The sequence below is a fragment of the Metopolophium dirhodum genome, chromosome 9, assembly GCF_019925205.1.
Source record: "Metopolophium dirhodum isolate CAU chromosome 9, ASM1992520v1, whole genome shotgun sequence".
In the NCBI taxonomy this organism is placed as follows: domain Eukaryota; kingdom Metazoa; phylum Arthropoda; class Insecta; order Hemiptera; family Aphididae; genus Metopolophium; species Metopolophium dirhodum.
This window is the reverse complement of record NC_083568.1, coordinates 7,350,904-7,377,581: the sequence shown is the minus strand read 5'-3', so window position 1 is coordinate 7,377,581 and position 26,678 is coordinate 7,350,904. Positions and strand designations below refer to the sequence as shown.

Here is a 26,678-nt window from a genome sequence, read left to right as displayed (position 1 = left end):
ATATGTTCAGACATTTTGGAGCCACTACTACAAACACAGAAAGATAAGTTGTCCCGCGCAAAACAGTTTTTGGTATGTTGTACATATTTTGTAAGACGGAGACAACACATGCGGGTGTGACGTCTTCTTAACTATAAATTTAATTCGTACGAATAAACAAAATAAATGTTAATGTAATAATGTTTTCAATCTGGTTTTTAATGAAAATTATGAATACATTTAAAACATTTAAACTATAAAAATGTATACAGTGCTGTAATAATTGGGAGTGCAAGATGTGCAATGCTTATTTATGCAATCAAAATCACAAGTATTTTCAAATTAATTTATATCTAATTAAACATTTATAAAATACTCGTTTTTCAAACTAAGGATTGAAAATTAATTATAAGTCGTTGATATTGTAACCAAAAACTCTAAAAAAAAAATATTAAAAATATTTACTTTAGACATTTATAGTTTAAACTTGAATGTAATTTGATATTTAAACAAAGAATAACGATGTTAGTAATTATTTTCTTGTAATTTAAAAAAATAACTTGTGGGGACGTGCAATAACATTTTTAAAATATTCAGATTAATTTTAAATTTTAAGCTATTATACGTATTGGTTAGGTGCCATGAACCTATTCACACTGTTCTATACAGAAGTGAGAAGGTATGGTTTTGACTCAAAAATTATTAACAATAATATAATAATATAGAGTCTACAGATTGTTATAATAATTTATTAAATATTAATTAATAGAATAAATGCAATGTTTTTGGCAAAAATTAAACCGACTTTCTGTAATACTAATATTAAAATGAGTTACTTTAATAACAACAACGCCTTTTAACTAGGTACCACTTTTGCTAGAAAAACGTTGTGTTTATTTTTTCAGTTATTTTAATTTTACTGTCTTTAAGACTTAACCAACTCTTAACTCAACTGAAATACCTAATTTACAAGAGCTAAATATTTTTTTCTTATAACTACCTTTTTATATAGGTACTTAAATAAGTAAATCGGTAATCTAAAATGCTCAAAAAAAAAAAAAACAAACAAAATGGTTGGCAAACATAGTTTATTATTTATAGTAATTTTTCGTGACATAAAATTGAGAACAATTTTATTTTATAATTATTAATAATAATTTACCTACCTACATACCTATTACCTACTTACTTACATCATTTTTTTTTTAACTGTATTGGTCGCGTTAAAAAAATATATTTAGGGGATAAATATGGACCCTGTGACCGTGCCCCCCCCCCTTAATCCGGGCTTGCATTTATTCCAGTAAACTTTTGTTGAACATTTCAAGTATCTATATTTTATACGGATAGGTTTTTAATTACAACAAAATAAGAAAATCGTTCGATGAGAATTCGTCATTATACCTGCCTACGGCTGAAAATCTAATGTTGATGCAAAATGTTCAAACACTTAAAAATAATTAGTTTGACTTACCAGTAAACTAACGAACAATAATATTAATACAATAAATACAAAGAGGGCGTGGGAAGTCTGGAAAGAAGTTGCAGCGGCGTCGATTTGGTTTGTATTGAGAGTTTGTGTTTTCATCGCAAAAATTTTAAACGTTCTATTCTGATTCCCAATTAAATACAAACGTGAATTATTATCATTTATAACCTTTGTACATACCTTACTTTGAAAAAAGGTTCGCGCATTTTTGTGCCGCGTACCAACGTACGAAAAATGATTTTATTATACAAAAAGCCCATAACGACAACACAGACAAACATAATTATTGTTCTGTGATATAATGTAGACACTCTGATAAGAATATGAATATTAAATTTTTTAAGTTGGTCCACACCATTATAGTCCACACTTCCACAGACCAGTGACCACAGTTCACGGTTTCACACAAATAGTGATTAATTGACTGATATTTTTTTTACGTTCTTCGATTTTGGTAAATACTAAATTTAAATCTTTATATTAATTTTTGCGTAAAGAAAATATTCTGTTTCGTCAATTGATAGTTTTTTTTTTTTTTTTGTGTACTTCGTTAGTTGTTGATTCTATACATTATAATGGCAAGCGATGAGACTCCTTTGGCGAAAGCAATCGCAAAATACAGACCTCCTCCAATAAATAAAGACACTGCAATCAACTACTACGCCCCGGCGTTTGGCACATTAAATTATGCATTTTTATCCATCAACGTGATGAACCCCGGGATTTTGCAAAGGTAATTGGTCGATTTGAAAAAATATCACATTATCCAATTGGTCTAATCATTGGTATTCTGTTATTGTTTAGAGTTCTACCCAAACCAGACCTCACAAATGTGTTTTTGTTCAACTCTTGCCTCGGGTCGTTTCTATTCATCGCTGGACGCCCACATCTCAGTGAAGCGCCTCTCAAACTGCGCGTAGCATACAGGTAAAAAATTGTTCATTAAAGCCAGGCAATAACTCATAATAAATATTTTTGTATGTTTAGCGTGTACGGATCAATTTTGTTCAACATGGGATCAGTATTATCATGGGCTATTTTACGTAGTTTATTGCCGAATAACTCTGGTTTGGCAACTGTTACTGGTCTAATTTCAGGATTCGCATTGACTGGCTGTGGTGTTGCATACTTGAATTACAATGACGAAGCCGTTAAAGCAAATAAAAAGTAGAAATTTGTCTTTTTGGTGATTACTTAGTTTAAATAAACTCCTAAGTTCTTTGTAGAAATTTAATTCCAATTTCATATAGAGGGCTAATTTTTATTTTATCAATATTTTGTTATTATTTCTGTTTAATTTTTCCTTGTTTTTATAACTGATAATATCAGAATTATGATAAGAATTAATCCCATTTTATAATATTCATATTATTCAAAATTAATAAATATATTATTTATACATGAATTCTGATTTTTTTTTTCATATTTACATAATGATTTGTTATTTAAATTGATTCAATTTTTTCATAAAGTAATTGTCTGACATAATATTATTATTATGTTTTTTACACTCTATATACTATAATATAAATTATGTTTTTAATCATACCATTTCTAATTTTGAACTTCAATACTTAACATAATTTTATATAATATTCCTGGTTATTTTCTTTATAAAAAGTCATATGCATCAAATAAAGTGTGTTATGTATAATGAACAAATATTTGATTACTACCTAGTTTCAATATCATACAATTTAGTGTTTTATAATTTTTTTATCGCTTATGAATTAGGTATAATACAAATAATAAAATATACAATGTAACATTTAATAAACAAAATTGTTTTTGTTATTATTAGATAAAGTAATTTAATTTAATTATTATATTACATAATCTTAATTTATCACCATGATTAAAAATAAATGATTACCTACTTTAATTAGTAGTGTTTTTAACAACAAAGAAATAACAATTCATAATGTTAATACAAAATTTAGTATTAAGTTATACAAATAATAGATAATAATAATGACAAAATATAATAAGCTACTCATCGCCTCCTCAAGATGAATAAATCTTCAAACTCATATAATATTAATTAAAAATGAATAAATAGTAATAAAGCATTTAGCATATTGCCGAGAAAAATATTGTACGTGACACACACATATTCAAAACTATTGTCGTACTCATAAGATATTATTAGACATTTTGTAATTTTTAGAACTAACAATAAAGTGTTTTGTAAAGTGTACATATATTTTGTTGTCAATTTTTATACTTGACCACCGCAGATAACTTGCAGACCATAATCGTTGTAGGTAAAAGTATTTTATGTATATTTTAAAATATACCTTTTTTAAAAACTTGGTAAAGGATAATACATCTCTCTTTAAATTTGTTAAGCATGACCGAGACAAGTCATGAGCTCATGAATACTCTCATCAGTCATCAGTAATAACATAATAAAAAGGAAACTAGAGTAAAAATAAGCAATGATAAAGCTCCATCAGTGGATTACTTTTTTGGAAAATTTATCGTGAGGCTTTAGCCCCCGTCCAAAAAAAAAAATGTTTTGACTAGTTGCACCACTAGTAAAAAGATCCGTGTATGCATTGGTTTTACAATGTTTTGCATGTCTTTGTGTTTTTTTTTCCTAAAGTTGCAGATAGTATCGGCTACATCCAATTCACAACCAGAAATCATCTTCCAAGTTGAATCATACTTTTAAGTCAATTTTTTTACTATCAAATTGTTTACAAACGTTTATTTAAATAAATAAATAACTAAAAATATAAAAACAATTTTTATTAATCATGCTGGTATAATAAACTGTCATAAAAATATGCTGACATCAGAATATTTGATTCAAACACTCATATTAGCAAAATCGACTTGTACACAGTGCATTTTTTAAACTGGTAAACTGGGTGACACAAATTTCGTTCAATGAAAATATTTTGTCACCTAGCTGACTGTATTTTTAAAGACTGGGCGACACAATAATTTATAAAAGAAGAATTTTTATTCTATGTAAAAAAATATAATTAGGTAAGTACCTAATGATTAAATTACATTTGTGGGTAAGTACATATAATATTGGGCATATTTTCGATTGATCATGACTAATATATACAAAAAGCATTTATTATTGTAGTATATGAGAAAATAAGTTATAAATTATAATAATATTGTTATACATTAGTTATAAGTTATAACATTTATAACAATAATCGTAAAATTCCAATATGTGTAAAATAGTCACCGAGACCTGCAGTGGCTAAGTTTTTAAGAACAAAGAAACGACGTTACAATCTTTAGAACAAGAAACGTATAAAAACTGTCCATTCATAAAAAATAGTTGTTAAGTTAGTAATATTGTAATACGATATAAATATGCTGAAATTAATTAGGCACAACTGTTGTATTATATTTTAATTTTAAAACGAGCTGAGTATCTTAAAATTATAAATTGCTTATACATACTAAAATACTCATAACTCGCTTGGAAATTAAAATATTATAAAAAGCCCATGGGGTTGTCTAGATAAAAATCTTACCTTTAGATTTTATAAGAGGTCAATTTACTCAATTTTTTTAATTAACGGAGCTACACGGGTTTTGCTGAGCGTAAAATTTGTCATGTTATGCACTTGTAAGACGGAGACAACACATGCGGGTATCACGTCCTCTTAAAATCAAGCCTGGGCATTAACGAGTTAAAAAGTTAAAGTTAAGTTAAAAAGTTAATTTTATTTTAACTTTTTAACTTAACTAGTTACTTTTGGCTTTTTATTAACTTAACTGTTAACTTACTAAATTTCTTTCTTAATTAACGTGAAATTAACGAGTTAATTTTTCATTTTAAGAAGTAAGTTAAGTTAATTTATTGTGTTTTTAATTTTATAATATTTCATTATTTCAGTCTATTTCAGTCTATATCGTTTTCATGTCAAAAAAAAAGTATCATGAATTGTTTAAAGTTAAAAATTTATATCATTCGAATCTAACTTATATGGAAATACTGTATGAAGTATTAACATTATATCCTATTATTTAGTTTTGGGTTGGGCAAAAATTAAATACGCTAGCGTTGTATAAACAAATTAACTTTTTTTTAACTTACTAAAAAGTTAACAAAAAGTGTGAATTAACTTTTAACTTAACATTTAACTTTTAACTTTTTGTTATTGGTGCATATAAACTTAACTGAATTAAAAAAATCATTAACTTGCCCAGCCTTGCTTAAAATGATAATTTTGTAGTTTTTTTACAGTTTACCACATAAAACATACAAAATATGTACAATTTACTACCATGTATCACATATACTACCTACGTACTATTCGTTTTACTATATACCATCACTAGTACCAGTAATACCTATAGACTATGGTATTAAAATAAAATTCGATAAAAATGTAAATTAAATTTTGAATTAACTTAATTCCTTCTACAATACATAAGTTATTACTTATTAGGTACATAACAATACAAATTGATATAATATGCATTCAATTCATAGCATTGACTCATAAAATATATTATAATATGTAATTATTACACTCGTAATTCTGAAAACTACATGCAAATATTGAAAATATAGGCATCATAGTATCAATTAATATTATATTACTCTATAGTTTATGTACTCTTCATTAGAAAATGTCATTCAAATGTACATTCCTGAATACACCTAGTACATTAGTACGACAGTCTTAATTGCTTATAAAATGTTCAAGGTTTGAAACAAAATCAGTTCTTGAGATGAAAGGCGGACGAGTGAGTCAGTCGACAACAAAACAACCAATCAAATGAGCGGACAACTGACAAATCAAATGCAAAATTCAAAAGGCGATTCGCAATAACTAGCTGACTACAACTAGCTATACTTACTAGTCCATAGTTATTAGTTAGATCAGTTGGATCAGTTAATCTTTGATCAATGGTTAGGGGCTTGAATCACAGAATAAAATTTGTTTTTATTCATTTATAAATTTATCCTGTGTTGGATGCCGCCTCGATTCTCGTATTATAGTCGATACTCGATTGGCGCCGCCGCCGCGGCCGATCGACCCGGTCTCAAAGACGATGTAAAATTCGAATTCCTTTGTTGTTGCTCCGCGGCAACAGCTGTTTAACCGTTCTTCCAAGGTCTTGGCGCGCACTTTCGGTCCCGCTCCCACCGACCACCTACCGTTTTCCATCCTCAATGCCCGTTTATGTTTTTTATTTATTTACTCGGATGTGATATTATGATTACGCACTAGTGCGATATTCTTGCATGTTCTCCGCGCCGATCTCGGCGGAAACCAGTCGAATATAATCCGTTTTTTATTTGTGCTCGTCTACAACATCGCCTCCACTACCAAAACAGTTCTCCGTCCACACGCAGTGCAGTTTAATCGTAAGTACGTTGTCCGCCACTCAACGGCCATCAGCAGCTACCCAGATATAGTAGTTGTACGCATGTTAATAATCCGTACTTAACCTTAAATGTCGTGTGTGCCTAGCTCGGTATTTTTTTTTTCCCGTGGTATCACAGAAATTTTTATCTTGTACGTTAATTAATGCGATCGTTTGTCTGTTCTTTGCAGAGGTGCCGTAACCGATAGCCATCGATCATGTCCAACACGCACAGAATGCGGTACAAAAACGAAGGCGTTGACTCGAAAGAGTTGCGTCGCAGGCGAGAAGAAGAAGGCATACAGTTGCGCAAGCAGAAACGAGACATTCAGCTGTTCAAAAGGCGCAATATCAACGAGACTATTCAGAACGATGACCCTGACGTAAGTGTGATCCGCTGTTCGATTAAAACCCTGCGATGTTAGTATTCGTTAGTTTTATAATTTAACCCAATGATTGATCATGTCTGTAATTGTATAGGCCGTAAAGTACCTTATATTTTAATTATTAAAACTTAGTCTGTATTATCGACAACCTTTCATTCATATAAACCATTTTTATTAGGGTTTTTATTTATATGTTTATTATAAAATGGCTTACACTTTTACTCGAGTTTGTGAATTCTATAGATACCTAGTTATTTCATTCAATTAATGTAAAATAAAAGAAACCTTAATAATACTTTTATCTCTTTAACTTTGATATTTGGTTCAATATTATTTTTAAACATACATTTTACTTCAATACAATGTCCAAATTTGTTGATAATAATATTATCAATACCTAGTACCTAATTAGAATTCTTGATATAACAAATATTTAATATGTCTTAGTAAGAACTAAAGAGGCGCAATAATAATTTTCAGTAATTTTGTTGTTTTTAATTTTTAACTAACATTGATTTACCCCAAGTTAGAGGGTATCCACACTGGTGGGCCTACCTCCTCACGTTATTCATATTTTATTTATCATAGCCCATACTCTTATTGTGCCTTATTGTGTACAGATTGTGTATTTTATTATTATTAATAAAAAAAAAAAAAAAAACTAACATTGATTTACTTATTAAAAATGTAATACTAACATTTTAAAATACATATGTTTATAGGTGGCATTACCTAGTACTGTGACTGATTGGTCAAACATAAATGAAGAACTGCTTAAACATTTGTATAGCATTAATGAAGAAGATCAATTAAAAGCAACACAAAAGTTTAGAAAGTTATTGTCATCTGAACCTAATCCTCCTATTGATGCTGTTATTAGTACAGGTGTTATTCCACGATTTGTTGAATTTTTGAAAAATACTACCAATAGCCATCTACAGGTATATAATTACATTTATATTTAATAATGCTATTAATTAGGTACTTCTTAGTTATTTTTTTTAATTATTAAATAGCTACTAGTATAAACTATGTCACTATGATAGGAGCGTTCTTAATTCTTATACATGTAATTTTCTTAGTTTGAAGCTGCATGGGCCTTGACAAATATTGCTTCTGGAACATCAGAACAGACACGAAAGGTAATGGAAGCTGATGCCGTACCGGTATTCATATACTTGCTCGAATCACCACATGAAGATGTACAGGAACAAGCAGTTTGGGCTCTAGGAAATATTGCTGGAGATTCTCCTATGTGTCGTGATTACGTTTTGAACATGGGCATAATGAAGCCATTACTAAAGTAATAATTCTCAAATATACAAATTATCGATAGTGAATTTAAAATGTATTTACCTAACCTAATTTTACATGTACATATATTTAGTAATTACCGACTAATGTTATTTAATAATTTCTAAAGAGAATATATCACTATCCGCATATATGATCTCCGTCTTACAAACATAATGCAGTCAATTTGCATTCCATGCTAAATATTAGTTGATTGTCACTGACAACAGAGCGCACTACCATTCACTAACAATATTATTTTATTTTTTAAATAGATGTAATAAAATAGTGTAATATTATTACTCGTATTTTATTGTTTGGCATAATAATAACATTATAATAGTTAATTTTACTACTATGTTGTACATGCTAGATTATAGGTTTTTATTATAGTAATTAATTTGACAATGGCAATTGTGTACAATAATGATTAATATGTAGAATTACTTACTACACTGATTTCGCTTCTGTTATAATTTTTTTCATTGGTCATCTATAGCTGCCTCCCTGGGAACATAGGACATATTTTATAATACATTGTTTCTCTATACAGTATATACTCAGTGGTAAAACCAATTTTGTATTGTTTGCTATTTATTATAGGATTGAATAAAACTTCAAACTTATAAGTAAGAAAATGATCTATAGTATTTCCTTGACCTTTATTGACATTTTAATTTTAAAAGACTAAAATATTTAAATATAAGATGAGATGTTCTACATTCTAGATGATATTTTTACTTTAAAATTTGATAATAGTTTAATTCACTATAATATTAAAGCTGACACCACAAAATTGGGGTTATATTGAATAAAAATTTGTTATGTTTGAAGTTGAGGACAACTCGTGCGGTTATAGTGTCCTCTTAGAATATTTATTATATTCTACAACTAATTATATTTATATATATTATTTTTTTTTGTATTAGACTACTAAATAGTTGCTCACGTCTTTCAATGACTCGTAATTCTGTATGGGCGGTATCTAATTTGTGTCGTGGAAAAGTGCCCCCTCCTGATTTCACCATGGTTTCACCAGCTCTACCAGTCTTATCAGATTTGTTGAGTCATAATGATCCAGATGTACTGGCAGATACTTGTTGGGCTTTGTCATATTTATCAGATGGTCCAAATGAAAAAATACAAGCAGTTATTGATGCTAAAGTTTGTCCAACTTTAGTTGAATTACTAATGTAAGTCTAATTTATAAACGACAATTGATTAATAATTAAATTTCATACCTAACTTTGTTATTTAAAGGCACACACAAAACAATGTTGTCTCTGCTGCTCTGCGAGCCGTTGGTAATATAGTAACTGGTGATGATGTTCAAACACAAGTCGTTCTAAATTGTTCGGTCTTACCTTGCTTACTTAGCTTGTTGGGATCACCGAAAGAAACTATCCGTAAAGAGGCCTGTTGGACAATTTCTAATATTACTGCTGGAAATAAAAACCAAATACAAGTGAGACATTTAATAATAACAAGTTAAAACTTGAATACTGATGAATGAATGTTATTATGTATATTAATAGGCTGTTTTGAATGAAAATATATTCCCTGCACTCATACATATTATGGCCTCAGCTGAGTTTAAAACAAGAAAAGAAGCTGCATGGGCAATAACAAATGCTACGTCTGGAGGAACGCAAGAACAAATTCAACATTTGGTCGAGCAAGTATGTACTTTTATTAAAAATTGTTTTAATATTTTGTTGTTTATTTTTCATATTTGTTTTTTTTAGAAATGTATCCCTCCATTGTGTGATCTCCTGACAGTGACAGATGTAAAAATTATTCAGGTGGCTTTGAATGGTCTAGAAAACATTCTTAAGTTAGGTGAACAATTAGCTAGACAAACTGGTGCTGTTAATCAGTATGCTGTGTTGCTTGAAGAATGCTATGGTCTGGACAAAATCGAGTTTCTGCAGTCACATGAAAACATTGAAATTTATCAGAAAGCTTTTGGAATTATTGAACGTTATTTTGGTTCTGACGAAGATGATCCTCGTGTTGCACCTTCTGTTCAAGAAACTGAACAAGGAATTGAACAGTATGATTTTAGGGATCAAAGTGTCCCTATGACTAGATTCCAATTCTAAGAACTGTTCAGGAAATATGATTTGATTTTTTCAATTGTTTTGTTCATGATTCTTATTTGCACATACATTTTTAGAAAAGAAAAGAGACATTCTCTATCCTTTAAAGAACTTGTGACTGATTACATTCAACTACTGGCATATTTCTGAAGATGACGAAATATTATTTGAACGACATTAATAAATTGGTTTATTTCGACTAGTGTTTTTACATAATGTTATTTTTTCTTTTTAATATTATACACCTAAAATCAAGTAATATTAATATATTATATTAAAACAATTTTGCTTGAACATTAATATATTTGGTAATTGTTGTCACAAGTTATTAAGATGATAACTTAAAGTATGACCTCTTCAAACTACGTTAATCAATAATACAAAAATATATTTTGTACATAAATGAGATATGTGTAGTCATTTTTGTTAAAATTGTAATTATTAAAAATAAAACATTTACTTACAAAAACAAAAGTTGTAGTGTAGTACACAGTATTGCGTGATTTTGTCTTCTATGTTGGTACTTTGTACCTTGATAAATGGCAACACTGGAATTATGCATTTATGTCCAGTTGAAGAAGACCCTTACACATTTTAAGCTCAAAGGCGCTCATTTATTTCGAAACGCTTGCCTGTTATTAAAGTGCTGAATATCTTAAGCTGAAAAATGTTTTAGCTGTTCTCTAAAAAACTCGTAAATCACCGGTCTACTAAAATGAAAAGAATATGTGTCTTACTGATATGTAAGTATTTGCTATTTGAATTATTTGAGGATTTTTATCAATAGATTTGTTTATATACGTAAAAATAGTAACAATTAAAAGCATAGTTTTTTTATATTTCCTATGTATATATTATTGGTATACTAACTATGGTACATGAATTAAGTTGAAAACGAAGTGATACACGTAGGTAGTACCTTTCAGCGAACTTACTTTGATTATTGCGACTTATTTTATTATTTTATTTTCAAAAAAGTATACCTACCTTAACGAGTAAAATGAGAAATAAAAAGTTCACAAATTTATAATATGTAAAACTTGAAGCTAGTGCTGAACAATTAATAATTTTCCGAAGTACATAGAAATTTAATATGCTTTATTTTTACCGATAGGTACCTAATTAGTAAATTAATTATTGTCGAGTCCAATAAATATTCATGATGCGTTTCGTCCATGGCGACCAAACACATTTGGCCATTTTTATTTATTTATACCCATTGCCCAATAATAATACACATTATGTCTTATATGAAACCATTAACAAGTATTACTGTATTAGATACGTGACAAACGACTAAATAAATACCTTTTTGTTCGGATTAAAAAATAAGATCTTTCATTTTTAAAATATTTTAATGATTCCGAATTTTCAAATAGGTATAATATTTATTCTTTATTTTTCAATACTCGAGCTATAGGTGCCTACTCTACATTAATAAGCAGGTAATGGTTTTATTTATCAAAGATTAAATAAAATATATCGATATTTTTAAAAATGAAAGGTTAATTAGGTACCTATCTTCTGTGTAATTAGTTATTACTAATACCTTTTTTAATTGAATATAAAATAAATTATATTGCTTGTTCACATCATACACCTTACATACCCTCAACCTACTTCGTAGCCTATAGTTGTGCTAAGGAACAATACAAATACGTTAAATACGTTGCGCTTTGGTACGTTAGAAAAACCGTTTTACCTACCTTATATAATTAATAGGTGGGATGTATAAAAATAAATTTTAATCATTTAACTTTTTTTTTTGAAATTTTTATAAAATATTTATTTAAATAAACAAACCTGAAATCTACCTAAGACAAAAATGTAAAATAATTTTTAAAAAAGTCAAGGAGGTGTACGGTTACGCCTGTATAGTAGGTAGGTGGTAGGTACTGTACCTACTACAAACTATTTATTTATCAAATTAAAAACAATATTTATTTTGTTAAAGTTTATAATTTCTACGAGATTTTACCTCGAAAATAATAGTCACTAATCAGATAATTTAAACAATTGTATCATTTTACGCGACTATGCATTAGGTATAGGTATATATATTTTTAGTTATAATACGAAACTGCAGGTTTTAATTATTTGTCAAACAAAGATAAAAAATAGAAGTTTTTAAAGTTCGTTTTGTAATTACTGATGAATGTCTAATACCTATATGTTATGATTGTATACCAGTTATTTGAAAAATACTATTTTACTGTGTATTTGTACCGCCCGTACTGCTATATACTATAGTATATAGGTATATAACCTACAACCTACCACGTATATGAGTAAGTATATAATACGTTTCGTATTTTTGATAGTCAACAATTATTAAAGCAAATCAGTCGAAAATTTAATTACTTCCCATCTTGAACACTTCAGTCTTAAATAATTAATAATTCGACATTCGCTCGTTTTAAATGCTTTTATAGAATGAACAAATCTAAATAACCAGAATCTATAAGCGGGGAGGTACCTTATTATACTTGGTATACCAAAAACCAATATAAGCGGAAATACCATTCAATATTATTCATTATAGCTTTCGCCGCAGGGGTTTTTGTTTGAGAAATGAGTTGTGACCGTATAATATAACTACTAACATAGGACCTACCTATATATTATATGCACGTTGCTCAAACATAATGAAACCGTATCACCCCCTGTTGTTGAATCGTGATTTCATGTAATTTGTCATTGCGAGTTATGACACCGCGGATAAGTCATAGGCCTACATAATTGTAAAGAGACTGGGGCCCGGGGGTTCATTGCGAGTATTTGCATATTTTTTCTTGCTAGTTGTTTGTTTAAAAAATTGTTAGATTTAGGTACACATTTGAATCACAACGTAACGAGTTTAAAAAGTTAATTTTGCATATTTTAAGGTTTTCATATAGGTATATACTGTAGCCTGTAGGCACCTACAATAATATGCACAAGTACAATATCATATACATTTTTTTAATATTTCCCACTGTTTTATATAATTGCACCGCCAATCAGTAATCAGTAATCAGTAAATGATCATAAAAAATAATTAGTTAATATGAGTATTAAAATATTTAATAAGTATTACTATTGCCTAAGCATTTTAGATTAGACATATTCAAAGTTTTTTTAAAAATAATTGTTTGATTAATTATAGCCGTTATAGGTACTATTCATATGACAAAACCTAGGGTGGTTTGCGAGTGTAAGAAGTATGAGACATAGCCCCTTAGTTTTTAAATAAAATTGTATTTTACATCTTAATTAAGAATTTTTTTTAACTTAAGATATACCTATAGCATTAAATAATATATAAAATCATATCATACTAGTATTATTCTACATTACACGCGTTAAAAATAATTTGATCAAAAATATGTCTAAAAATAAATACCTAGTTAAGATGTTGCAATAAGATGTCAAATACAAAACAATCATGCAAAGTTAAGCCGCCCACAAACAATAATATTGTAGTTATAAGAGTGTCGGTATTCATTGATAGGCATTAGGCAAAAGGTAATTTCTAGTTACCTGGCGAAGTGGTCATAAAATAAGCCGACAAGCCGTACGGAAATACTTACAAAATCAAATGATTTTAATGTATTTACAGGGAAAAGAATCAACTGGTCAGGCCTCGTAGAATGTCAAATTTTGATCAATATTTTTTTATTTCAAATAAGTGAACTTTAATCAAGTCGCATTGAACTCGAATTTTTTAATAAACTTTAAATAACGGCATAAAAATACATTTAAAAATAAACCTACCAAAAAATGTGTGATATATAGATGTTTATTATAATTTCTGAAAATAGTGTTTTACCTGTATTGTGACAAATTTCTTCTACTAAATACATCAGCTCCGACATCCTTAAATGTCCCTATGATACTTGGGTACACGGGTTATAGAATGTTAGATATCTAGTTACCTAACCTACCGCCGTTCGTTTTCATTTGTAAATCTATCAAAATCCTAAATTGTTAACAGTTCATGTTAATTAAATTTTGAATTTTTTCCATTTCTACTAATTGATATTCATACCAAAAATATTTTATAAAACGCAAAAAAAGAATTTAATGGCTAATGCATATTTAGCACTATTTTAGCGATTTTAAACGTATATTTCTTAGTGCTTGAACTTCCGGGCCCTAGACTATAAGGACGTTAGATTTATCGTTTATAGTGTTATGAATTAGGTATATGAAAATAATATCAACTCTATATAAATATACTTACGGATTACAACTTACGTCTATATAATAACTATATGTTTGATTCGTTAAATCTTATAAGTTATAACTAATAGGTATTTACATACATTTATGACTTATGACTGGCTATGGGAGAGGAATGTATGAACCTATACTTATTCTACTTAATAATTGCAACAAGAAAAAGTTTCACTGTATTAGACTTCAAAAGTCAAGATGCACTTATTATTTTACCGTTTTTAATCAGACATATTGACGAACGCATTTTAAATTTGTTAAACATTAGCGTAACATAGCGTATATACTATATAGGTTATAGGTACTATATATAGGTATTAAATATACCTATAAAAGCGTATAATATTTAATACTTATTCTTTTCATTTTTTTTAACTGATGTTTAAAACTTCTATCAATAAAAACTTTGATGGGGCCACGGACAAACTTCCTCTGGTTGTTTCCGCCGATTGGGCGTTGTCCGCGCACTCAGCTGCTGTTGGTTTATATACACCTATTTTGTATATATATATATATTTAATATACACCCATAATAATGGTAAATATAAAGCGTACGCATTAATATAATGACCACCATTGAATCGCGTTGAATGATTCGTTCCGTTTGCGTTTAAGTACACAGATTGCCTATGTATATATTTTATAGGTGTAATAATATTCGTAGTAAAGTCACAAATAAAAAAAATCCTGTAGAATTCAAGGATTTAAATCGAGAAGAAGAAAAATACATACTATATACATCGATGGCCGCCTGCAGGCGCGCAATGCGACCTGCAGAGACCTGGCTTGCCCTTTGGTATATATATTATATTGGCTTCGTTTATTCGTTCACATTGCAGGTGTCGGACAGTATAGTGTTAATATGATTGCATTTGCGTATTTACTATTTTATGTGGCCGAGCGTATTTAAAAGAATCACGTGGGCAGTTCGAGCAGGAGTCACGAGTACCTAGGTCCATAACTCTTTAGTGTCAGAAACTGAGCCCTTCACAACAGTCTATTTTTTATTTATTTATATTTATTGGTCAAATAATTTTCATCAGTTCCACAATTAAATCATCCTAGAACCCTTCGAACTAATACTCTTGTTTACTATAGGTATCTACTAAAAAATGTATATTTGTTTCTTTAAGTATATTATATTATTGTTTAATTAGTGTAATAATTATACTTTATACAAAACTAACTTGATAGCTGAAAGTAGCACGCCACACGCAATTTACCTATATTATACATTTAAAAGCATTGATAAATAATCACATTCAAATAACGATTCTTAGCGGAAGTTCAGTTTGTTATATATAATATAATGTTAACTTAACCTAGCCTCCCATACTACTTTATAGGCGGTTTTAAAATAATAATTGCTCATAAAAAATTTACGAGGATATAGTTCCCTAAATATTTTCAAAATGTATTGAATAGAGTACCCTAGAGTAACCTACCTACATTATATTATTATAGTACGCCTATACTATAATATGACGTCCAACACTAATATTTCAAGTTGCAAACACAATAAATACATTTCATCAAATTAAATAATAATAAAAATAAAAGATGATTAATCGTATTTATGGAACTATCCAATTTAGCAGTGATTCACACTTACTTCTATACCTATTATATTATAAATGGTGACGAAGAAACTATAATTCGTAATGAAAAAAGGAAGGGTCATTTTGAAAAATCCATACTTTCCCCCAACGTAATATATAAATATATTATACCTATATATTTGTACAGTAGATTAGTAGCAGGTACATGCTTAATGCAGAATTCGATCACGCTACGCCTATATGTATAGACAATAGTATAATATATTATACACCTAGATAATAAATGCCGGAAAATACCAAGTAATTAAAATATACTTTCTCCTATTCCCCTATTCGGGGTGTTGGCAGTGTACAACGTTGCACCTATGTTGGTACATAGGGTTTATTTTGAGTTTGTATACGGATCTATATGGCATATCAGTTCATTATTTTTATTTTAGCTAGCTATCTATATAATATGATTTAGTAAAGGTAGGTAATATACAATTTGTGTTTCAGAAATTTTGGAGTGTACTCTTGCATACGTATTAAATGTAAGTGAGTACGGTTAAAAACTTCCCTCGACACGTGTATTATTTTTTATATTTTTTCAATTGGTTTTCTTGCAAGCGTTTATTACTTTATTGCGTAACTTTGATAGATAAAATATAATAGCGTTTTGAAAACTCTGCGAACTTCATAAATAGGGGATCGTTTAAAGGGATTTAAAATCAACTCTTACTTTTTTTATGTTAACGTGCGTACCATGACCGTGTATAAAAATGATTAAATTGTTCGTATAATTCCGGGTGTAATTATTAATGTGTTGATGCTTTTCCGTTGGTCGTAAAACAGAATAAAAAAAACTACCGAGTTTTCGTCATAGCGCGCGCGGTAAGCGCCGTGGTTGTATCTGCCGATTTGGAAATGTCAGCAATTTTTGTACGGCCCCTGCAGAATACAACCTTTAGTGAAACAATATATAATATGTTCGTCCCTCGAGGACTTTAAATGTCATCCGAAATTGGGTCAAAATATTTGATTACCACCTGGCAAAATTATATTAGGAATCCAGCCATCCACATGGCCTATATTATATACGATGTGTATAGTATACATTGTTATATGGAAGCAATAGGTATCTATTTATCTTGTATTATAGTTGCGATAGTTGATAGATGATATATTATCAACCTTGTTATTATTATACCAACGGTGTATACACGGACACAGTGACACGTCGAATTTTATATGAGGTGCGATAAGATTTACGCTATGTGTTTGATTGCACTTCCTAGTTTCTAGTATACCATTCTCGAGGGAATAAACACTATATGCGTGTAACAGTAACACTATATCTTTATACACTGGATAGTAGTCCCTCCCTTATTTAATTACAACATAATATAGAGACTTTTAATATTGTTCGGAAAAGTAATTTCACCCGTTGGGTCCCTCTCCCAACGCGGATTTTTCCAGCAATATGATATTCCGATATAAATTGTTTGTTTTTATTAATTAATACCTTTGGGTTTGGTTATATATCCATAATATAAGTATAGTTTGTTTTATATGCATATATGATTATATGTAGTTTAGGGACGTCATTTGCGATACGCAGGGTATACATTTGCGTACTATAATTTTTGGCACGTTAGGATAACAATCGAATTTAAGACTTAAGGCTGCAGTGTTACAATAGTTAAGAGCTAAAAACAAATCAATTAAGCCATGAATGCATGCTTTTTGAATAACTAATGCTATTAAAACTACCCCTCTCCGGCTCTCCTCGTCAAGGATAACTTGAATCAAAGTGTTATGTCGTTTAACTTCTTATTATAATTGTGTCAATTAACCATAAATAATTTCGAAAATTTAAATGACTATAGTAGTATAGTGTGTCTATTTTATATACCTATTGGCTATTAACCTATTATATTACTTATTCACATAATATGTGTATATGTACAGTGTACACGTATAGCCTAATGCCCAAATGACTAAATGTATACTATTGTCTATTATATTGGTCATGCCATGGTTGGTTGGTGCCGTGCTGCAACAACCACAACTTTATAACGTTTGTTAAATATTATGAACGTTTTAAAAATGAACTTATTAAGTGAAGATTAAATTCTGTACTCTGTACTTTGTAAACAACTAAAAATAAATGTACTGAAATGTTCCGGTTTATGCGGTATGTAGTACCTATGTAAATACATTACTTCGCGGCTAATCTAAACTTTAAATGATTATATAAATAAAAATATGACGTGTTCATTCGATATTTATGCCTCAAAATATGTTAAGAAAGTGTGGTCTATCTCCCCAATGGCTATTTTTACTCTATCGATTTCTCATAATTTATTGTTAAAATAAAAATTAATGTTTTCGATATATTTTTTGTGATTTTTAATATTTTATAATTTCATATAAGTGAAGTTAATTGATTGATAAGTGATAACAATAAATTAATATGTAATAGTAAGTAATCACTAATCAATAGGTAGGTACTTATTTACCACCATCACGGGGGATTTATAAACATAATTCATATTTACGTATATAAATTCTCCTTACACACGATTAATGATGTATATTATATTGTTATAAATTATAATTAACTAGCAATTAGCATCTGCACTCTGCAGGTAAATGCAAGAATACAATTTGTTCTGTTATTACGTGGTGTGAAAACAGTCGACAGTTCATATCCCCATTTCAAAAAATTTGAACACCAAGAGCACGCCATTACCTACCATTAGTAATTTAGAATAGACATAATTATTATATAAACCTATAACCTACCTATCTCTATGTATAAAATAACTTGTTCTGAGTGATTAGCCGTCATCGCCGCTGAAGCTATGAGTATGAAATTTGGACAGTAGTTTTGTTTTTTGATGTAAACACCCACTAAGAAAGGATTTTTGAAAATTCAACCCCTACATTGGTTAAAAAAGGTAAAAAAGGTAAAAATGAAAAAATCATCTAGCCGGACCGCTGAAGCTATAAGCATGAAATTTGGCTAGTAGTTTTGTTTTATGATGCAAAAAACCCCTAAAAAATAATTTTTCAAAATGCAATACCTTACGGGGGTTAAAAGGGGTAAACATGGAAAAAATTAATATTTCGAATCAATCCAATTCAACCAAATAAAGTTTTTAAAAGCTTATATTTATTTTTTTTTAAATAATTAATTTCATAAAAAATATTTTTAGGTGTTTAAAAATTGTTATTTATTACGCTATTTTTATAATAATATTATAGATTCATTTTATAACAATTACTATTTAACAATTGTTTAAACATTAAACAATTTATGTTTAATGGACTTATGACGATTAATGACATTATTGAGATTATGATCCTATTTTAATACTAGGGTCTAGGAATAATATTACATATATATAATTACGTCTCATTTTACGTTTTAGGCTTCTGGACAACAGCATACAGCCAAAATGGAGATTCAAATGAAAAATCAGTGGGTAGAAAATTATGTCCACCGATGGAAAACGTACCGCAGCCCATTAATCGAGTCAACACGTCTGCTATCCTTCATGAGTAAAATACAAATATTAAAAATAATTTATTTAAAGAGATACGATGTTTTATGTTATAAATATGAACTATATGGCGGACGTTTATGCTCAAAAAAAAAAACGAAAAATATGCATCAATAAAAATTCATTAATTTAAATTTTATTTAATTTATTAAAAATTTAAAATGGTAGGTAAATAATTTTTAAAATTAAACTTCTTCCAAGTACTTACTTATAAGTTATAACTAAGACATTTAATATTTTGTTTTCCTATGTATAATGAATTAGTAATTTTAGTATTACACTCTAGTACTCTACATTGTGTAGGTACCTATTTTATTATTTAATATACTACACGTCTACCTATAGATACAGTGGCGGCGCCAGAAATTTAATACCAGGTGGGCCAGGCTGGGGCCCAAATTTTTTAGGGAGGGCCAAATTGTTGACTTGATATATATATAAAAACAATATTGACGACAGGCACTTTTGCAGAGGGGGGATGGGGAGGGTCAACTTCCAATTTTTCAATTTTTTTACAGTACATCGTGTAAACTTACTATAAAACAATGATTCGTAAACATGTATTAATAGTATTTATTTCCTAACAAAATATATATTTATGTAAACACTTTTTAATTTTTATACTCCCTAACCCAAAATTACACTCAATACCAATTACACCATCATGCATCAATAAAACTGTAGTACAATTGAGTTTCTATAACCATAAAAACAAAACTACAAATATTTTAAACTGACAATAAACATTATATTATGTAATAATACCAATTTAAATAAACAATCAATGAACATATTTTATTATATATAAAAAAAAAAACTATATAAATAAATATAATATTTTAAGATAAAATAAAAAACAACTGTTTAAAGTTTAAATTAAACAATTAAAAACTTTTAATATTAATTATTTGTTTAAAATTAATTGGAAATAATAAAAACGATAAGATAATAATATATTATATAAGTACCTATATAACACATGTAGGTAAGTTAAGAAAAACAAAGTTAAGAAAATACATAATAATATAAATAATTTATTTTAATAAAATTCTTCTATTATTATGACTTTCAGCAAAAATATTGATTATATCCTCAATATTTAATGATTTTGCTTCAGACTTTTCTATAGAAATTATACTTAAGCTAGATAGATTGTCATGAAGCATAGAATTTCTCAAATATGATTTAATTCTTTTCATACATGAAAAAGTTCTTTCACATGCTGCTGAAGACACAGGTATTGTAATTGCAATAGTACATAACTTATATAATTCAAAAAATGCTAATTGATAATCCAATAAAAATTTATGAAATTGAAAAATAGTTTTTATAGAATGGTATTTTAATTCAAATTGTTTTATTGATTTTCTAATAATGTTTAATTCAGAATCTAAAGAATCAATATCGCACATATAAGATAAAGCAAATGGATGAATAAGATTTTTATCCAAAAAATTACTATTTCTTGGGTCCAATACACTAATTCCTATCAATAAATCTTCATTATTAGAAAATCTTTTACTTAGTTCAGCATTGATTTTATCTATAATAATTAAATAAAGGTTTTTTCGAAAATCAGTTTCTGAACCTAATACTGAACTTTCCAATGAACTACCTTCAACTATAAATTGTTGCAAATGTTTGGGTAATTTTTTAACTCTGTTTTTTTCTTTATTTTGTGCAGAAGGGTGTTTTATATTTAATTTATTTGCCATTAATTTGGATTCACTATATAATTTTGAATGATAACTTAGATCATTTCTTATTTCACAAAAATGTTCTTTAAGAGAATTCATTAATATAATTGCTTTGGCCATATCAGCATTTTTATCTTGTAAATATTTGGTCAACAAGTTAATTTGGGAAAGTAAATCATTAAAAAAAAGTAATAAATATATAAATTTAAAATCTATGTTCTTAAGTAAACCAGTAGCTTCTGAGGAACGCATACTTTTTCATTTGAAATCTTATATAATAACAACAGTATAACTTCCAAAGTAGCTTTAACAGCTCGACATGTATGAATTTGAGATGACCAACGAGTAAGGCATAATCTTTTAAGTTCAATTGGTTTTGGAATTTTTAAAATTTGTTTTTGAAGCTCAATGAACTTAGAATGAATTGAAGATCCAGATATAAAATTATATAAATCTTGTAAAAAATTAAAGAAAAAATTTACTTCATCAACATTTTTTGCTACATCTACAAGAACTAAATTAAGACGATGATTGTGGCAATGAATATAAACAGCATGAGGAACTTTATTTTTAAATAAAGCTTGAACTCCATTAATTGAGCCTCTCATAACATTAGCTCCATCATATGTCTGTGCAACACATTTATTTATATCAATCTTACATTTATTTAATTTTACTTGAATATGATTAAATAATGTGTTTGCATCTAATTTTTTTAGTGGAGTAAACCCTAAAAATCGCTCTTTAATTTCATTGTTATAATAATATCTAACGACAACTGATAATTGTTCAGTTTTTGTAATATCCTTAGTTTCATCTATCATTATTGCAAAATACATAGATTTGTCTAGTTCAGAAGATATTTTATTTATTATCATACTAGCCATGATGTGAATTAATTCTTTCTGTATTGAATGATGAAGATACCTAGCATTTTTTGGGCCATTAATTTTCTTTTTAACAACATTATCAAAAAGAGAAATAACTTTCATCAACTCTAAGAAATTTCCTTGATTTATACTAGATTCATTTTCAAGATGTCCACGGAAGGCAATACCCTGAATAGCTAACATTCTTAAAGAAATTATTATTGCTTCCATATATTTTTTATTTTCAATTACAATACTAGCATGATGATTATTTAATTTTGATAACACTGAAGTCTTGTTTAATTTGTTTTTTTTAAATTCTACCCATGAAATAGTACAGTTTTTATGTTCATCACTATTATCATGTCTCAAAAAACCCCTACTAGACATTGCATTTTTCCAATTAGTGTAACCTGTACTTATAAACATACTATCACTATCGTTCTTTTGTTTAAGTGAAAAAAACCTACAAGGAAAACAATATACAGCATTTTCACTTTGACTATATTCTATCCACTTAAATTGCTCATACCAACAAAATTGAAAACTTCTGGTCCTCTTTGTCCGGCCAGTACCATAGGTAGTCTTAGGATAGTTCTTTAAATTTGGTTGATATGGCTCTTCATCGATGGTTTGTGAAATATCATAAGGACCAGGAACTGTACGAAGGCTTTGAGGCTTGACTATGTACTCTAATTCTGGTTCACAGTTTGTAAAAATAGATTCATCAATTTCATCAGCACTTTCATAGCTTGAACTAGATTGAAAAAAAAAATTATTCAATATAAATTCCTAAGTAAGCTATTAAACATTAGGTATTAATTAATAATTATTAAAGGTATGATTAATTTACCTGCATAAGTCAACACTACTACAGGTACTAGATGAAGATGAATAATTTGATTTTTCAAGTTCTTGATTAGGTTGTTCATTTGTATTACTAAACAAGTTCAAATTAAATGGTATGTTATAAACTATAGTACGGTTTATTTTATTTGAAAAATGTTTAAGGTGAATAGCATTATACAAAATTTAAATTCAATTAATATTTTTATTATTAAATAAACACATTTTTATGCATGTAAAATATAATGTACTAATGTATAATATTCTATCATTTTTGGCATTTTATATTGCATTTTTTTTTTTTTTTTTTGATATTTTTAATGAATTTTTAAGATTTATAGTGCATTAAATTCACAGCCTTAGTTATAAATAATAACATAATATATTATACCAAAAATCATTTGGAAAAAAATTGTCAACTCACTTTTTAAATGATTTTGAAAACTCTGCATTAGTTGTATCATGTTCAATCGTCATTACAGTCGAATGATGAATATTTTTATTTACATTTGTAGTTTTCGAATTTATTGCTAAAATGGTCATTAGGTTTGATTTAATATTAATTATTAATTCTCATAATATTTATTTTAAAAAACTTACCATCAGAAGGAGAATCAAAATTAGATGCTTTGTTTACTTCCAATTTTATCTTTTTAGGCGCAAAAAAAAAAGATTTTATAGATCTGACGTTTTTTGTTTTGATAGTCTCATTTTCGATATTGCTTTCTGACATGACGACGAGTAAAAACGTTTAAATAATTAATTAATTAAATATTGATTTAATAAATGTTAATTATAAATAACAATGAATAAGTAATAAAAAGTCGTAGCTGAATTGTTTGACTACTTTGTAAAATACCGAAAAATCGTAGTAGTAAAATACCTTAAACAACAGTTTAGTAACAATCAAGAACAAAATCAACTGTCAAATGACCACAAAATGGAAAACATAGAATAGTATAAACTACATACACGAATAAACGGTTTTACAAAATTAAAAATATACAGTAAATTGTAGATAACAGTACCTCGCGCATCGCCGTCGATAAAACTGTTACTGATTCTTACAAGTTACAACTCACAAGACAATGCAATATTTCAAAAGTATCTAAAAATAGAATGTTTTCCCTTGTATTTTCTTTATCATAGTTGGTTAATAATCTAAGCATTCTAAGCCCACAGTTGGCGTAGTTCATGGAATTTTCAACAAAATTATTAATAACATAGATTAATATTTAACAATAACTAATAAGTATAATTTATTATTTTCGTATTCAGCCGCTGGAAAATACACGTTATCTATGAGGCTTTCAAGCATAGTGCATAGTTTTCAAGTTTTCAACCCATTCAAAATGTTGTTCACGCCATTTATTATGACTTAATACTTTCATATTTTACTAAATCATGATTTATTCGTGAGATATTTTTTAGTATTCTAATATGATTAAATTTAATTTTTTGGGTGGGCCACAGGGGGGGCCCGAGACTTTTTAAGGTGGGCCCGGGCCCACCCTGGCCCACCCCTGGCGCCGCCACTGTATAGATATATACCTATAACTTACCTACTTATAAATAATGAATGTTAGTAGGGACTAAGTACCTATACTATTGCTATAACTGTTGTAATAAACGTGTTAAAGGTTGAGAAATGAAATGAAAAAAAGAAATGCACACCATGGACCTCCAATAGATGCGTATATCGTTCCAGATACGGACGAACATCAAGTAATTAATAATTTATTTAAAATATTATAATATACTCGTAGATGCACACTACACAATACACATGCCTATAGTACTTTTATAAGATTTTATAAAATTACAAAAACAAAGTTATTTAAACAGGGGCATCATTTTAGGAGGTGCAGGGTGTACATTTACACCAACTTTTTTTTAAAACGCCTTCTTTGGCCTGCCAACAATAAATATAAGATATACCTCAGTGTTTTATATATTATATATATTTTACAACAAATATTCTACAGTTTTTGTCCCCACTTGACTTCAAAATATTTAAATAAGTGTTACTAAAAAAAATTCGAATATCCATTTCTTACGTAACCTAAAAAATAGAATAAGGAATTCAAATATTTTTTAAAAATCGAAATTGGACTTCTGGAAGAAAATATTTTTTTCTTCCACTTATTGGTCTGCACTTATAAATGCACGAAAAAGGGACTGAAAAACGACCCGCTTTCAACAGTATTTTAATATATTTTAATTATCATGCTGAAATACTATAAAAATATTACGAAAATCGAAAAACTTTTACAAAATCAATAAATTATATTTTTCATTATTTAAAAACATTTTAAATGTCACTATATGTAATCCAAAATTGTTTATAATGTATTGGAAATGTTTTATTCGAATTATTAAAAATATATTGAAAAGCCATTACTGACATGTATATGCTCAGATTACCGTAATGTGTAATGCACCTTTGAAATCAGAATCACTCAATTTTTTACCCGAATGCCATGGCTAAGTAAAAAATTACAGGGGCAATACTTATACTTTTGCCATTTAGATATATAATACGTAATTTCTTTGAAAATATTCCGATCGATGTGGTTTTTAGAAACTGATCATGACAATAATACGTCGCTATATCTACAGACCCTGACCTATTGTAAAGTACGTTTAAGTAAAACTTGTTGTATACGAATCGTAATATTACAATTTATAATTCGTGGTTTAATAAATACTTTTGCGTGTGTAGAACGAAGAAGTGGCGGACCATGACAAAAGGTTGAAATACCTGTCGGGATTCAGTGGCACCGGTGGGGTGGCTGTGGTAACACAGACCAAAGCGGTTTTCTGGACCGTGTGGATGTACCACAAACAGGCGGACGAAGAGCTGTCATGTGACTGGCAGCTGTTGGTCCACGGAGAATCGGTAGGCACATATTTTGCAAATGTATAAGATCCGTTTTTCCAATAACTGCATGCTGGCATATCGCCAGTGTGGTGGCGGTTATCGTTTGCTTACACATGACTTAATTAAGTACCTATGTAATTTACTATTAAATAAATGTATATAATATATATATTTGCAGAAAAGGCTGGACGAATGGTTGTTGGACGAGTTCAAGCCTAATTCCAGGGTGGGCGCTGATCTTAAGCTCATCTCGAATGGTGACTGGGAGTTCTTGTTTCACGCGCTGGCAAACGAGTCTATCAGCCTAGTGCCCATCAACAACAACATAATCGATATGATATGGATGGACAACCGGCCCGATAATCCGACGCGTGAAGCTTATGTCTGGCCTCTAGAGTACGCAGGTCAGTATACTTGGTTTCGTTAGTTAAGTATATACGGTATATGTTACGGGCAAAACGCGAAATG

At 28.7% G+C, this 26,678-nt stretch overlaps 4 protein-coding genes across 7 annotated transcripts in view; 3 read left to right on the top strand and 1 right to left on the bottom strand.

The window, feature by feature from the left end:
* The first annotated feature begins 1,764 nt into the window (after positions 1-1,764).
* Positions 1,765-2,873, top strand: LOC132952772 (uncharacterized). Of its 2 annotated transcripts, XM_061025196.1 has the most exons (4): positions 1,765-1,922; positions 2,023-2,201; positions 2,273-2,395; positions 2,456-2,873. In XM_061025196.1, exons 2-4 carry the CDS (start codon positions 2,044-2,046, stop codon positions 2,637-2,639), a joined length of 465 nt encoding a protein of 154 aa, XP_060881179.1. In that variant the 5' UTR covers positions 1,765-1,922; positions 2,023-2,043; the 3' UTR covers positions 2,640-2,873. The 2 variants fall into 2 exon arrangements, with proteins under 2 accessions (XP_060881179.1, XP_060881180.1); XM_061025197.1 differs by having other exon boundaries at positions 1,822-2,201.
* Positions 2,874-6,661: 3,788 nt separating this feature from the next.
* On the top strand, positions 6,662-10,811 carry LOC132951749 (importin subunit alpha-7). 3 transcript variants are annotated; one of them, XM_061023674.1, is made up of 8 exons: positions 6,662-6,818; positions 7,009-7,200; positions 7,926-8,144; positions 8,286-8,506; positions 9,426-9,689; positions 9,757-9,961; positions 10,032-10,175; positions 10,242-10,811. In XM_061023674.1, the coding sequence occupies exons 2-8, from the start codon at positions 7,036-7,038 to the stop codon at positions 10,596-10,598; spliced, it is 1,575 nt and encodes a 524-aa protein (XP_060879657.1). In that variant the 5' UTR covers positions 6,662-6,818; positions 7,009-7,035; the 3' UTR covers positions 10,599-10,811. The 3 variants fall into 3 exon arrangements, with proteins under 3 accessions (XP_060879657.1, XP_060879658.1, XP_060879659.1); XM_061023675.1 differs by having other exon boundaries at positions 6,672-6,822; XM_061023676.1 differs by having other exon boundaries at positions 6,791-6,928.
* Positions 10,812-11,044: 233 nt separating this feature from the next.
* LOC132951748 (xaa-Pro aminopeptidase ApepP-like) overlaps positions 11,045-26,678 on the top strand; it is a 25,022-nt gene continuing 9,388 nt past the window's right edge. Inside the window, exons 1-5 of the mRNA XM_061023673.1 lie at positions 11,045-11,338; positions 19,786-19,915; positions 24,970-25,054; positions 26,052-26,228; positions 26,389-26,614. Coding sequence (XP_060879656.1) covers positions 11,311-11,338; positions 19,786-19,915; positions 24,970-25,054; positions 26,052-26,228; positions 26,389-26,614 — 646 coding nt within the window. The 5' untranslated portion in view covers positions 11,045-11,310. The remainder of the gene's footprint in view (positions 11,339-19,785; positions 19,916-24,969; positions 25,055-26,051; positions 26,229-26,388; positions 26,615-26,678) is intronic.
* LOC132951737 (zinc finger MYM-type protein 1-like) lies at positions 21,827-24,424 on the bottom strand. Its single transcript, XM_061023658.1, has 6 exons — positions 23,930-24,424; positions 23,754-23,859; positions 23,337-23,423; positions 22,319-23,240; positions 22,097-22,243; positions 21,827-22,027 (listed from the first exon to the last, which is right to left on the bottom strand). Exons 1-6 carry the CDS (start codon positions 24,060-24,062, stop codon positions 21,827-21,829), a joined length of 1,596 nt encoding a protein of 531 aa, XP_060879641.1. The 5' UTR covers positions 24,063-24,424.